This window comes from Coregonus lavaretus (genome assembly GCF_964263955.1).
Source record: "Coregonus lavaretus genome assembly, chromosome: 2".
NCBI classification, from domain to species: Eukaryota; Metazoa; Chordata; class Actinopteri; order Salmoniformes; family Salmonidae; genus Coregonus; species Coregonus lavaretus.
The window spans coordinates 34,302,775-34,318,532 of NC_139989.1; the positions used below are offsets into that span (position 1 = coordinate 34,302,775).

General features: G+C 42.5%; 1 protein-coding gene across 1 annotated transcript in view; it reads left to right on the top strand.

Annotated features, from left to right (window-relative positions):
- LOC311138838 (corticotropin-releasing factor receptor 1-like) overlaps window positions 1–15,758 on the top strand; it is a gene marked incomplete at both ends in the record, with an annotated part of 131,469 nt that overhangs the window by 13,628 nt on the left and 102,083 nt on the right. Inside the window, one exon of the mRNA XM_084173643.1 lies at window positions 12,705–12,792. Within this exon, the coding sequence (XP_084029769.1) occupies window positions 12,705–12,792 (88 nt within the window). The remainder of the gene's footprint in view (window positions 1–12,704; window positions 12,793–15,758) is intronic.

A 15,758-nucleotide genomic window follows, 5' to 3' on the forward strand; every position in this document is an offset into this window, starting at 1 on the left:
TGATACACATGGACAACTGTTGAACATGAAAAACCCAGCAGCATTACAGTTTGTACCACAAACCAGTGCACCTGGCACCTAGTACCATACCCCAGTCAAAGGCACTTACATATTTTGTCTTGCCCATTAATCCTCTGAATGGCACACATACACAATCCAAGTCTCAATTGTCTCAAGGTTTAAAAATCCTTCTTTAACCGGTCTCCTCCCCTTCATCTACACTGATTGAAGTGGATTTAACAAATGACATCAATAAGGGATCATAGCTTTCACCTGGATTCACCTGGTCAGTCTATGTCATGGAAAGAGCAGTTGTTCTTAATGTTTTGTATACTCAGTGTATATCTCCCATCAAGAAATTATTCAAATAGATTGAATGAGGACAAGTATATTATAGAAGAAGTCAATTGAAGTATATATTGATTTATTATAATGTCTCACGTGTCAATGGAGAGTGAGTTAATGGAGACCATGCGTTCTACAGACTTATGCCATACACACTTTCTCTCACGCATCACTACTGTCTCACACACAAGCGCTTGTGCGCACTCACACAGAGAAGAGAGAGAAAGAGAGAGCACTACTGCAGCAGCCAGTGATGCTCCCAAACCCATTCATTATGGCAGGGGGGAAATTAAGAGCAATTCCCCATCCATTTGAAGTATAAATAAGTAATGTGCTAGCCACTTAGCGTGAGGGAGTTCAATCATATTATATACTGTATCTTGAATGTGAGAGGTGGGACATCACTTGTGTGCGTTGATAAAAAAAAAGATATGACACATTTCCCCAGAAGAGATCGGTTAAGTGTGTGTGTGTGTGTTTGAGTATGTGTTTGTGTGTTTATGTGTTTGTTTGGCTCTCATTAGCTGCAGCACAAGCCTTTCGTTTAGCAAGCACTTACCCATCACTCTTTAGAAAGCAATACAGACATTGCCCTTGGTAACATCATCTTCCCATGTGTAAAGTTGATTACAATGTTAAAAACGATTGTTTTTCTCTTGTTACTAACTTGACCTAGCATTTCAAATTCCACCCTGAATTCAGTTGTCAAGTTAAATCCTGGCACTAGGATAGACAGAAAGGAGCAATGGAATGATTGTGGGTAGTGTGAAGTTCAGGACCTACTCCATTGATTTTCCAGACTGGGTCATCCAATCAGAGAGAGACAGTAGCTGCTTGAAGTTATGGATAATGCTCTTTACTTTTTCTGCCTGACCAATTGGTGAAAATAACAGAATGTCTGGTATTTGGATGATGCTTGTGGTATTTGTTGTTTTTGTCATTATATCACATAGCATGATGGAGGATTGGTTGTCTGTGGTGTATTAAGACACTTTAATACACATAATATCCAAATAGTGGTTTAGTGTGCTAATACAATGTTAATACATGAATATCTCTCTTTAACATCCACTCCGCTTTCTGTTGGCCTCTGTAGCATTTTGGGATTCACAGGCACACACAGAGCTGACTCTAGCCTCTGGGGGGAGGGGTTTGTTGAAACCAACAAACCTCTTATATTCCTCAAGAAAAACTGTTCTTTCTCCGAATAATTTCAGCCTTCCTCGAACCTGAGAGTTAAGGGAATCATGTCAGTGGGTGATGCTGTCTCATGTTTGGTGGCTCAGGGGTTAGGGGTTGTTAGTCAGGGTTAGTGGAAGAACAACAATCCCTGGATCTCAGTCTGTCCAAAGCAGGGATCATCTCCACTCTATTTGTATCATCCAACTCTATTTGTTCTGAGAACCAACCCGCCAAACAGCCAGCCAGGCACTGTATCATAACACTGATGGTTGTCCTTGTTGACCGTAGTCAGCTGCAGTGAACCCATTCTTAATACATGCTCCAGCCCATGGCTCCATATCTGTGTCTGTGTGCCAGTCAAGCCTCTTGTTACGCAGCCTCTCCAAGATGGAGTTGGGCCAATAGTGGTGGATGGGGATGAGAATTGAGAGCGTGAGGACAGCATTGCCATTTGTAAGGGCCCAGCGTAAATATTACATGTTGTTGGTGCCTATTGTTAGACCTGGATTATCAATTTTACAGCCGGCTGCAGCTGCTGCTCCCGCTGGTGTACTCAGACAACCCCCTGTGTGTGGCTCAGTCAGTGACCACAGACACACGCGGAAACAGACACACACATACACGGACACGCACGCACACAGTAACTCTCTCCAATACACACACACACGCATGCATTATCTAATTGAAGAGGATTTTATGAGGTGCCATTCAACTCGCATGGAAAGGCTCCTGGCAAGGCATGTAGAACCCTGTCTGAAACGTTGGATTGGGTAATAGTAGTCTTAGTATAAACATTAGTTGCATCATGGTTGTGCAATGCCAATGCCATTCTATGTAGTGCAATGTCAATACCATGTGACTTGCTAGTATATAAGGCGGACCAATGTGAATCGCACAACCAGGTAGTTGGGATAACCCTGTATTGTGTGAGACCTTGAATATTTTGTCGGGTTTTGATAAAGCCACAGAGTGATATCATGTTTGCACAGACAGTCAGAGACTGTAAGGGGATCAGTGGTGGATACAGGAGTGAAGATTGCCTCTCCGGGTGTTTTTTCATGTCCTGATGGGCTGATTAAAAGGCTGTGACCTGGGCATGAACCAGGCTTCACTCACCACACAGGTGCATTGCTGATTGGTTATGAGTGCAATGACCTGAGCTGTAAAGGAAGCCGGAGCTCAAATCCTCCTTTATATTAAAATTAAGATACAATACTAGCTTTGGTCAGATTCTACCCCTTTCAGCCCAAAGTGTACAATTGTACACGCATCCCACTCATGGAAAACAACGTTGTGGCAGTCACTCTTCCTTGATTGAAGGTCTGCTGTCAGCCAGTGTATCAGATGTAAAGCCAGTTGGGCCAGTGTTATCTGGTGAACTCCATTAGACAGATAGTCAGGTAGCCCTCCTGGCACCAATACAATCCACTTTCATTCGCAGTCAATAGGAACTCGATAGAAGATCAAGAGCCATTTCCCTGTTGACCCCTTTTATCTTAGCAATTGCATTTTGACACATACATTTCCATTATTGAAGACTATTGATAATGAATGTTTTCTGAAGCCTTTATATACAGGGTTTATAAAGGCTTCATTAAGACAAAAGTTGTAGTTTGTTTAAAGTGGAACCAAGAAGAATAGTTAATCACATGCACTGACTATGGACAGTCAGAATTAGATTTAGTTTCAACCCTTTTGGCAATTGCAGAATGGGAGCAGGGATATGGTGGCCTGCTGTAATACCCTGTATTGTTCATTTAGGCTAGGCTAAGCTGTCAAGGGAATTTGGTAATAAAATGACTACTCTGCTCTGCTGCCAGTACAATCGTGCATACAAAATGTTTTATATTGTTCTAGTTCTATTTGTATTGCTTTGTGTAAGTTGGTTTTACCCTTCTCTGTAGATATTCTGATGACAAAACCACAGTATTCAGTATTTGCACACAGTCTTTTTACACTTGAACAGACCCTCACTCGTTTCACCCGCTGTCTGCAATAAGAAAACTGCAGAACAGTCAAAGAGGGCAGGACAGGACAGGGCACACCCTGTGGTTGTGGCTAATAGAACGCCCAAATAAAACTCCCCTAAATGATGATGTGCAACAGTACCATTACTTAGTCAGGGTCAGTTGAAACCCAACTTTGCCTGAAAATTGATTAAGGAACAGAATTGGTACACTCAGTAAAACAGTCCATCATGAGGGAGACAAATATAAATAATGGTAACTCACACAGACGTTCCAAAGCCTGTGAGAACGCTATCCCTGCTAGCACATTTGGATCCTTGGAAGTTGTGGGAACGTATGTTTTTGGTTTCACATTGGTTTTGGGAACGAAGCAATACAGTATGTTTCCTGACCAGTAAAGCTGAAAGTTTTTTACATGTTCTGAGAACAGAAGTGAACATTTTGCCTGTTCTGGGAACATTTCTTTTTAGGTTGCAGGCAGGTCCTGAGAACGTTTTACTCTGGTTCCTTGAAAGTTTTTATTAATGCTCTGAGAATGGAAATTATAGGTTATTTGGAGGCTTTTTGAATAACTTCCGTAAAACTTTCAATGAATGTTTCAATAAGGCTTTTAATAACACTGCTAGTTTATTTTGGGTTCACTTTTATGAACTCCAAGCACAGATAGGACACATGGAAATTCATCTCATCATTCCATTAGTTTTGTCTTGTTTATTACACACACCTGGTTCATATCCCCTCATCAGTACCTGTATAAGTGTTCCCTCTGCCCCCTTGTCTTTGTGTGTGATTGCTTATTGTGGAGGATAGTGAAGCTCGGTGGAGCTCCTTGTATTTTGTATCGCCAGGATATTTCCCCATGTGCCTTGTTGTTTCCCAGTGCGCCTGATTTACGCACTGGAGTGTTTGACGCATTGCTGCGTACTGCTGTGTTTTCGGAATAAACCCTTTTATTCTGTGATTTACCCTCCTGCGCCTGACTCCTTCAAAATCACTCACCAGAGTGTGTGTGTGTGGGGTGGGGGGTTCGTGCGTGTGGTTGTGCGTGCGTTCGTGCCAGGGGTTGGAACCCTAATTATTTTCGTTCCTTTCCACTGTTCCGACCAGCAAAATAAAGTTCTGAACCGGTTCTAACCAAAAGAAGTATCAGGTTTGTATCGTTCCTTTCTGTTTCTTTTTTAACCTGTGAAATCAACAGTTTTTTAAAACATTTAGATCATTAAATTACTTCACCAATCAGTACAGATAGAGCAGCCAAGCTAGTTGTTTACGTGCGTGATGGACAGATAAGTGTAGCCTATTTTGTGGGTTGGTAGAAAGCGAGAGAGGGTTGAGAAGGAGGCTTGAAGCGCTTGGCTTCTTGTTATGACATGCATTCTCTGAATTAGAACCACAGAATTATACCTAGGAGGAGCGGCTTCTATAGAATAACTTCAAATGTCCTAACAAGCTTGAGCTAGCTAGCTAAGAAGCGTGTGTGTGCAAGTTAATAAATCCAATGCGAAACGTGATAACTAGGCCTATAGTATCCTTAACTAGCTTTGAAAAAGTTAATCCATTCTTCTCTAGCTAATTTAAAATCTCTTTCCCTATCTTCTGAATCACGCTTGTAACGTCAGTACAGTGGCCTATGCTTTGAAGGGGGGAGGGGCAGGTAGCCTAAACATGCACAAACACTGGCAAGATTTTCAGCTTGCAGGCAGACACTGGAATACATTTCTGAGTGACAGAGTGAGGGCTTTGCATAGGTGCTTTTTTGTGGGACTAGAAAAAAATGCCTGGAACGTAAAAAAATGCCTGGAACATTCCCATCCTTTTAAAATAATGGTTCTGTTCCGGATCACTTTTGTTCCCAGTTCCGTTTCTGTTCCTTGGATCACTTTGTGTTCCGGTTTTCAGTTCTGTTCCCTGAACCGATTCTAATCCCTGGTTTGTGCTTGCATGCGTGATATGTGCCTTGATATCTACTTGCTAGAGGTGCAGTTTGTGAGTGACAGAAGTTTCTTTGCTCCGTGTGGATTGGGATTTGTTTGTTGCTTGCTGCAGCTCAGACATTCTTTCTAATTATGGTTTGAGAGTGATTCACAGATCTGTTTCTGACTCAGCAAAAATCCCCTCTGGGATGGGTTCTTTTCTCAGGCTTTTGATATTATGAGTGGAGACTTCCCATTCAACTCCATCCAAATTGAGATGAGCAGATTTTTTAAAATCAAAAGCCAGCTGATAAGTATTGCACCTTTAAACTACCAACTGCACTTATACATTTTTAAACACACGCACACGCGCAAGAACACTCACTCCTGCCCACGTTGCTTAGGAGAGGGATAGAGTGGTATAGAAGACTACATGGGCATAATGAGTTCATGACGCCTGGATATATCTCCATGCCAAACTGCCCATGACCCCTGGAAAGAATTCATACCCTTTGACTTTTTCCACATTTTGATAGGTTAGAGCCTTATTCTAAAATTGATTAAATTGTTTTTTTCCCCTCATCAATCTACACACAATGCCCCATAATGACAAAGCAAAAACAGGTTTTTAGAAATGTTCGCAAATTTAAAATATCGCATTTACATAAGTACTCAGACCCTTTACTCAGTACTTTGTTGAAGCACCTTTGGCTGCGATTACAGCTTCGAGTCTTCTTGGGTATGACGCTACAAGCTTGACACACCTGTATTTGGTTTCGCCCATTCTTCTCTGTAGATCCTCTCAAGCTCTGTCAGGTTGGATGGGGAGCGTTGCTGCACAGCTATTTTCTGGTCTCTCTAGAGATGTTCGATCGGGTTCTAGTCCAGGCTCTGGCTGGGCCACTCAAGGACATTCAGAGACTTGTCCCGAAGCCACTCCTGCGTTGTCTTGGCTGTGTGCTTAGGGTTGTTGTCCTGTTGGAAGGTGAACCTTCACCCCAGTCTGAGGTCCTGAGCGCTCTGGAGCAGATTTTATCAAGGATCTCTCTGTACTTTGCTCTGTTCATCTTTGCCTCGATCCTGACTAGTCTCCCAGTCCCTGCCGCTGAAAAACATCCCCACAGCATGATGCTGCCACCACCATGCTTCACCGTAGGGATGGTGCCAGGTTTCCTCCAGATGTGACACTTGGCATTCAGGCCAAGTTCAATCTTGGTTTCATCAGACCAGAGAATCTTGTTTCTCATGGTCTAAGAGTCTTTAGATGCCTTTTGGGATCTATAGGTACTACTAGGGATCTATAGGTACTACAACGACTTGGGAAATAGGGACAACAAAGACCACAAAGTCCCCACCATTTTGTCACCCTTACTTTTCATTATTTTTTACCAACCATGCACTTATTCAAATGGGTTATGAAGTGGGCATTACTTACCACAGAAGTGTTATGCTTGGTAAGATATTCCTCATGTGTGAAAGATACCTGCTGTGCATCATCTTCACACCACATGGCGGTGTCTGAATTAGTTGAGTTAATTAAATTAATTGATGTTGTACTGTATTGGCCAGCTGCAGTGATGATATGTGGTCATTATGCGGCATTAGAGTGCATTACTGTAGAACCACGGCTAAGATGTTGCCAGACATGCTAATTATGTGAAAGTCAGTCATAAGAAGCACTTTTCATGAACGTGTGCTTGTGATTGCACTATCAAGGCTGACACAATTTTAGTGAAGATCGATTGGTCAAATATTCGACCAGCTTATTACTATGGAAGACCGCATACAGTGGAACTACAATTCTTTGAAAATTACCATGGAAAAGCAACCGGTTTTATCAGACAGTTCCACTACTATCCACCGCAGAATAGTAATTTAACACTTGGGAAAGATTCCACGTCTTGCTCATCCTGTGTTTAAGCTGAAGGTTATGCCAGCACCATTTTGTTGTGATAATGAATCACAGTTAAGAGACAGAGCATATAAGAAGAGCTCCCTGAGAGGATAAAGAATGTTTCAAGTGCAGTTCCTTGTGACACACTCTGAACTCTGAATGATTCTTCCTTGAACAAGAACACCAGCAAAGCAAACAAGCAAGCAAATGAGGTTGCATAAAACCCCACTAATGTTCTTAAGCAGGTGAGGCTATTTTGTGTGTTTATGATTTTTTCTTCTTGCTTCTTCCTTTCTTTACGGATTATTGCATTCCAATTTCAACACATTACGAAATGTAGGTCACAAATCAATTTAGAGTGTCTCGTGTCGGAAACCTCAGAGGAGGAATGGGGGGAAGAGGAGGGGAGCGGGGTCTTAGATTAACTTCCCCCTCTTCTCCTCTTCTCTGTGTGGGTACTGAAATACCATTTTCCTCTATGAAGGGCCTCAGGCAGGACCTGCTGTGCTTTGCTAGGAGCCTGTGGTGCTAGTGGCTCTTCACACACGACCGACAATAGGAAATGTATTTTCCCAAAAATGTTTATTCCCCCAACAATTTGGCTCGCGAGTTTATCCCCCCCCCCCCCCCCCCCCAAGTTAAAAATAAACAAATACAATGTAGTTGTTGGACATAAAACACTAAAAACGCCAGCAAATCAGCTCCAAGTGATTTTAATTTTGGAAATCTGTTCCAAAGTATTCCCACGCATAATAGAGATACAGGTAACTTCCAAAATAAAGGAATCACCAACATATGTAGCTCAGTTGGTAGAGCATGGCGTTTGCAACGCCAGGGTTGTGGGTTCGATTCCCATGGGGGGCCAGTATGAAAAATTAAATAAAAAATAATGTATGCACTCACTAACTGTAAGTCGCTCTGGATAAGAGCGTTTGCTAAATGACTAAAATGTAAATGTAAATGTAAATAAAGTGTCTTAATAGTACGTTGGGCCACCACGAGCCAGAACAGCTTCAATGCACCTTGGCAAGTGTCTGGAACTCTAGTGAAGGGATGCGTCACCGTTCTTCCATGGGAAATTGCATCATTTGGTGTTTTGTTGATGGTGGTGGAAAACGCTGTCTCAGGCGCCGCTCCAGAATCTCCCATAAGTGTTCAATTGGGTTGAGATCTGGTGACTGAGAAGGCCAAGGCATATGGTTTATATAGTTGTCATGCTCATCAAACCATTCAGTTTTTTATTTGTATTTTATTTCACCTTTATTTAACCAGGTAAGTCAGTTGAGAACAAGTTCTCATTTACAACTGCGACCTGGCCAAGATAAAGCAAAGCAGTACGATACAAACAACAACACAGAGTTACATATGGGGTAAAACAAAACATAAAGTCAAAAATACAACAGAAAATATATATACAGTGTGTGCAAATGTAGCAAGTTATGGAGGTAAGGCAATAAATAGGCCATAGTGCAAAATAATTACAATTAGTATTAACACTGGAATGATAGATTTGCAAGAGATCATGTGCAAATAGAGATACTGGGGTGCAAATGAGCAAAATAAATAACAATATGGGGATGATGTAGTTGGGTGGGCTAATTTCAGATGGGCTGTGTCAGGTGCAGTGATTGGTAAGGTGCTCTGACAACTGATGCTTAAAGTTAGTGAGGGAGATAGAGTTTCCAGCTTCAGAGATTTTTGCAGTTCGTTCCAGTCATTGGCAGCAGAGAACTGGAAGGAATGGCGGCCAAAGGAGGTGTTGGCTTTGGGGATGACCAGTGAGATATATCTGCTGGAGCGCATACTAAGGGTGGGTGTTGCTATGGTGACCAATGAGCTAAGATAAGGCGGGGATTTGCCTAGCAGTGATTTATAGATGGCCTGGAGCCAGAGGGTTTGGCGATGAATATGTAGTGAGGACCAGCCGACAAGAGCGTACAGGTCACAGTGGTGGGTAGTATATGGGGCTTTGGTGACAAAACGGATGGCACTGTGATAGACTACATCCAATTTGCTGAGTAGAGTGTTGGAGGCTATTTTGTAAATGACATCGCCGAAGTCAAGGATCGGTAGGATAGTCAGTTTTACGAGGGCATGTTTGGCAGCATGAGTGAAGGAGGCTTTGTTGCGAAATAGGAAGCCGATTCTAGATTTAACTTTGGATTGGAGATGCTTAATGTGAGTCTGGAAGGAGAGTTTAGTCTAACCAGACAACTAGGTATTTGTAGTTGTCCACATACTCTAGGTCAGACCCGTTGAGAGTGGTGATTCTAGTCGGGTGGGCGGGTGCCAGCAGCGTTCAATTGAAGAGCATGCATTTAGTTTTACTTGTGTTTAAGAGCAGTTGGAGGCTACGGAAGGAATGTTGTATGGCATTGAAGCTCGTTTGGAGGTTTGTTAACACAGTGTTCAATGAAGGGCCAGATGTATACAAAATGGTGTCGTCTGCGTAGAGGTAGATCTGAGAATCACCAGCAGCAAGAGCGACATCATTGATATACACAGAGAAAAGAGTCGGCCCAAGAATTGAACCCTGTGGCACCCCCATAGAGACTGCCATAGGTCCAGACAACAGGCCCTCCGATTTGACACATTGAACTCTATCTGAGAAGTAGTTGGTGAACCAGGTGAGGTAGTCATTTGAGAAACCAAGGCTATTTAGTCTGCCAATAAGAATGCGGTGGTTGACAGAGTCGAAAGCCATGGCCAGATCGATGAAGACGGCTGCACAGTACTGTCTATTATCGATCGCGGTTATAATATCGTTTAGGACCTTGAGCGTGGCTGAGGTGCACCCATGACCAGCTCGGAAACCGGATTGCATAGCGGAGAAGGTACGGTGTGATTCGAAATGGTCGGTGATCTGTTTGTTAACTTGGCTTTCAAAAACTTTCGAAAGGCAGGGCAGGATGGATATAGGTCTGTAACAGTTTGGATCTAGAGTGTCACCCCCTTAGCAGAGGGGGATGACCGCGGCAGCTTTCCAATCTCTGGGGATCTCAGACGTTACGAAAGAGGTTGAACAGGCTAGTAATAGGGGTTGCGACAATTTCGGCGGCTAATTTTAGAAAGAAAGGGTCCAGATTGTCTAGCCCAGATGATTTGTAGGGGTCCAAATTTTGCAGCTCTTTCAGAACATCAGCTGTCTGAATTTGTGTGAAGGAGAAGCAGGGGGGGCATGGGCAAGTTGCAGCGGAGGGTGCAGAGCTGGTGACCGGGGTAGTGGTAGCCAGGTGGAAAGCATGGCCAGCAGTAGCAAAATGCTTGTTGAAATTCTCGATTATTGTAGATTTATCGGTGGTTATAGTGTTTCTTAGCCTCAGTGCAGTGGGCAGCTGGGAGGAGATGCTCCTATTCTCCATGGACTTTACAGTGTCCCAAAACCTTTTGGAGTTACTGCTACAGGATGCACATTTCTGTTTGAAAAAGCTAGCCTTAGCTTTCCTAACTGCTTGTGTATATTGGTTCCTAAGTTCCCTGAAAAGTTGCATATCGCGGGGGCTATTTGATGCTAATGCAGTACGCCACAGGATGTTTTTGTGCTGGTCAATGGCAGTCAAGTCTGAGGAGAACCAGTGGCTATATCTGTTGTTAGTTCTGAATTGTTTGAATGGGGCATGCTTATTTAAGATTGAGAGGAAAGCACTTTTAAAGAACAACCAGGCATCCTCTACTGACGGAATGAGATCAATATCCATCCAGGATACCTGGCGAGGTCAATTAGGAAGGCCTGCTTGCTAAAGTGTTTTAGGGAGCGTTTGACAGTGATGAGGGGTGGTCGTTTGACCGCGGACCTGTTACGGACGCAGGCAATAAGGCAGTGATCGCTGAGATCCTGGTTGAAGACAGTGGAGGTGTATTTAGAGGGTAAGTTAGTCAGGATGATATCTATAAGGGTGCCCATGTTTACGGATTTAGGGTTGTACCTGGTAGGTTCCTTGATAATTTGTGTGAGATTGAGGGCATCTAGTTTGGATTGTAGGATGGCCGGGGTGTTAAGCATATCCCAGTTTAGGTCACCAAGCAATACGAACTCTGAGGATAGATGGGGGGCAATCAATTCACATATGGTATCCAGGGCACAGCTGGGGGCTGAGGGGGGTCTGTAGCAAGCGGCAACAGTGAGAGACTTATTTCTGGAAAGGTGGATTTTTAGAAGTAGGAGCTCAAACTGTTTGGGCATAGACCTGGATAGTATGATAGAGATCTGCAGGCTATCTCTACAGTAGATTGCAACTCCACCCCCTTTGGCAGTTCTATCTAGACGGAAAATGTTGTAGTTGGGGATGGACATTTCTGAATATTGTAAAAAATACAAAAAACTGGCTATTTACACGGACACACACAGAGTACACGACCGCACTGCTACGCCATCTTGGGAATTTAGTGACCACATGTGCCCTGTGGATGGGGCCATTGTCATCCTATTGTTTTCCCATAGCCATGTTAGCCAAAATAATGTCCTGCCCAGCATTTGTATACATGACCCTAAGCATAATGGGATGTTAACTGCTTAATTAACTCAAGAACCATCCTTTCAATATGCTTTGTAACCCTCGTTTACTCAGGTTTCCATTATTTTGGCAGTTACCTGTATTTGTGATTGTTTACAAATGTAAGCAAGGTTGAAAATTATTATGTTTTAGTCAAATATTATATCTGTTTGGGCTTCTTGCGGACAATCTGCAGTCTACATATTATTTGTAATTATGTTCTGGCCCCCAAACCATTCGCTCAAGAACAAATCGGCCTGCGGCTGAATCTAGCTGATAATTCCTGGCCTATAGGGATATTTATGTATCTACTGCATATGTTTCCCTAGGTATGTAAATAGCCAGGGTATTCAGAAGGGAAAGGGTGCAATACATACAATACAACCTACATTACAAGTTAATGCAATATGCGTGCATAATTGACAATGTTTGTACTTCAGGTTCAATGGAACAAGTCCTGAAAGTTATACGTCTGCAGGTTGTTCATTATATCGTACATCAGGGAACCCTATAGGGAAATCATGTATATAAATAACATGAACAATTCATGCCACAAATGTAAAATGTGTGCATAAAACCAACATATAAAATGAATGCAGTATTTTATGATGCTGAGACTGGGAGTATGTCTGATAGTCAATGAATTTGATACATTAACATACTTTTTTTTTAAATTTAACAGCATAGAAGTGCACTATTGGGAACTTGGGGATATTTTCAGACTTTTTGTGTGGGAGACACTAGATTCAGTGTCTTCCTATGTTTCCCTCGTCTCAAGTCGACAGTGAAATTCACATCAGTACTAAACTTATGTCATCTGTCTTTTAGATAACAATGGGTTTTACCCCAGTTCCAGACACAGACTGACTAGACTTGTTTTCTCTTTATTTATTTCTCTTTTCCTGTTCAGGTGTTGACCATCTGTGCTGTGGTGATCTCCGGGACAACGGCTGACCTGACCTGTGATACACTGCTCCTGCTGTCTACCAATCTCACTGGTGAGGCATTCCTCCAATCGGCTAAGGACAGTTTTCTATTTGGGCGGGGAATATGGTGGAGGAACAAATTTGATGGTCTATCATGTTAAATAGGGAGTTGAATCATTCTGAGTTTTTAAAATCACTGAATAGGCACTGATGGAATACTGTACATAGGCAACAACAGTCATTATTGGTCATTCCACAGTATCAGTGGCAAACAGCAATGCAATTGGGCAAGAATGTGTTCCCAATAGAAGTCCATGTGCATTTTGTAGTCCCAATCACCTATGATGACACAAAGCTTTCAAAATTATTATTATTTTAAAGGGGGGCTGAACGCACTGATTCCACGTGTTTTTCTGCTGCTCATTAAGAAAAATAAGATTTAGGTCTTGGAGGTGTGGTTCAATGTGGGTGTGTTATGTTCACTATATCGTACCCTGGCAGTTATTGTTGTCTGTCCCTATTGAGTCACGGTAGCAAATTTTTTCCCTCAAAATATTAAGATAAATCAAGAAATCTGTAATTAACTTCAACTTTTTTGCCAAGGAGGTCTTAGTCGTGCAATTTGACGTCTTGCTAAGGTGTTTGGTGCAGTATTTCTCAAATAATTTTTTTTGCATGAAAACTAGAAGTGCACTGCAGTATCGAGTCAGCAGCTACTACGCTCGAGACTGATTTCTGAGAACATGTCTACAACTTCAGGAAGCTGTCAAACTATCATAAATAAAGCACAAGCTACACACTGTTTATCAGTGCCCAAAATCATTAGCTAGTTCCATCTCTGTGGTTGTCAATAAAGCTAGCTAGTAGATAGCAGGCAATTTGAACAGGGAGGCCAAGTTAGCTAAATCAGCTTTTCAAGTAAAAGCTTATCAAGTCACTGGCGAGTGGCAAAGTGCTTCGGTGCCGTTTGGTTTTTACAACTTTGTCACTATCTATTAGCAGAGTGTGTGTCTGTCTGGCAGTGATTCCTAGAGAATCATGTTAAAAGACAGGTTGCGGTGTGACACAGGATGCTCGCAAATGGGTTTTGAATTTTTGAATATTGAATAGTGGCAGTTGGGATGCATGTGCGCATTGTCTCGATTTTGAAATGTTGCCCAAAACAGTGGCAGACTCGAGTGATCACTATCAAACACATCAGCAAGTTGCCACTCAATAAGTTTAGGGTCAAGTGTTCTTTCAACATAACCTTGGCGACGTGTTGTCTTATGTAAACAAGTCTGATGCCTCCCGAGTGGCGCAGTGGTCTAAGGCACTGCATCGCAGTGCTAGCTGTGCCACTAGAGATTCTGGTTTGAATCCAGGCTCTGTCGTAGCTGGCCGTGACTGGGAGACCCATGGGGCGGCGCACAATTGGCCCAGCGTCGTCCAGGGTAGGGGAGGGTATGGCCAGCAGGGATGTAGCTCAGTTGGTAGAGCATGGCGTTTGCAACGCCAGGGTTGTGGGTTCGATTCCCACGGGGGCCAGTATGAAAAAATAAAAACAATAAAAAAATGTATGCACTCACTAACTGTAAGTCGCTCTGGATAAGAGTGTCTGCTAAATGACTAAAATGTAAATGTAAATGATGCACTCCGTAATGTGGGCAGGTCTGTCTCACTGTCTGTAGGTTCTGTCATATTATTGTATAGAGCGCAATCAGCGTAGCTGTTTCGCCGAGCATGACAATTCTCCCTTGGCGTTACCATCCCGTGTAAATGGGCAAGTGGGCATGATCGAAATCAAAACCCAACCTTCAAATATCTACTAGATCTAGGAACATAACACCTTCCATAAATCTCGCTAAATCTCTGTTTTGGAAGATACTGACTTTATGACCATAATTATGTTATTTACACTTTGTAGTACATTTTTATACTAGAATCAATGTTTCTGACTAATATCGATGCGATCTTTTAAGCGTTTTTTTGCAGGAATGTTCTACTCATTGAGAAGCATGCATGATGGTGAATGAACAAGCATTGTTTGTTTTGCTTTTTTGTTAAACTACATAAACCTAGAGAGTGCTGTGGTACCATCACACATTCTTAACTTTTTCCATGTGACAAACATGATAGTAAATTTAAGTGTAGTCTGTGATAGGCCATTTTCAACAAGATACATATATAGAGAGAGCTATACAGTATACAGAAGCTTTGGTCAGAGAGCACTTGAGATAGACACTCCGAGATGAAAATGTGATGAGATGAAAGTCCCCCCCCCCATAAACTCAGATAGAAGTAGTTGTTGTGAGATGTATTCTTACATTTCAGACGCTCTTATCCAGAGCGACTTACATGAGCAATTAGGGTTAAGTGCCTTGCTTAAGGGCACATCGACAGATTTTTCACCTATTCGGCTCGGGGATTAGAACCAGCAACCTTTCGGTTACTGGCACAACGCTCTTACCCACTAAGCGACCTGCTTACCTTTGTCAGTAGTGCCATTCTTATTGTGCCCAGATGGTTCAATTGGCCCATCACAAATCGCAGTTCACCCTTCAGTTATAAAAAGACATTGGATGTGACCATAGAGCTCTGGTCAAAGGTTGTGCATTACATTATATAAGGAATAGGGTCAAAAGTAGTGCACTATAAAAGGAATAGGGTGCCATTTCGGACACAGACATTGTCTGAAGTTGGCTTGACTACATTACAAAGGTGTGGGCAGGAGATTTCCATAGGCTGTGGGATCTTTTTGCATAAGCACTTTATCAAGACTGTCTAATCATATGTGATGGTGATGGGACTTAGAGTTGCACCGTGTTACCCTCAGTATTGATCTAGGAGTAGTCTGTGATGATTGCGGTCTCTTTTCCATAAGGATTAGCCTTCCCACCCCTCACTTTCACTTCAAAGTCCACTCAAAATGATTATGTGGAGCAGTTGCTCTGTGCTGTATGTGTGAACGCAGTGTGTTTGAGGACATGATTTGGTGGTGCTCAGATCTGATAAGATCTATGATGAGGGATTATCTCGAAGTTATCAGAGACTGCATG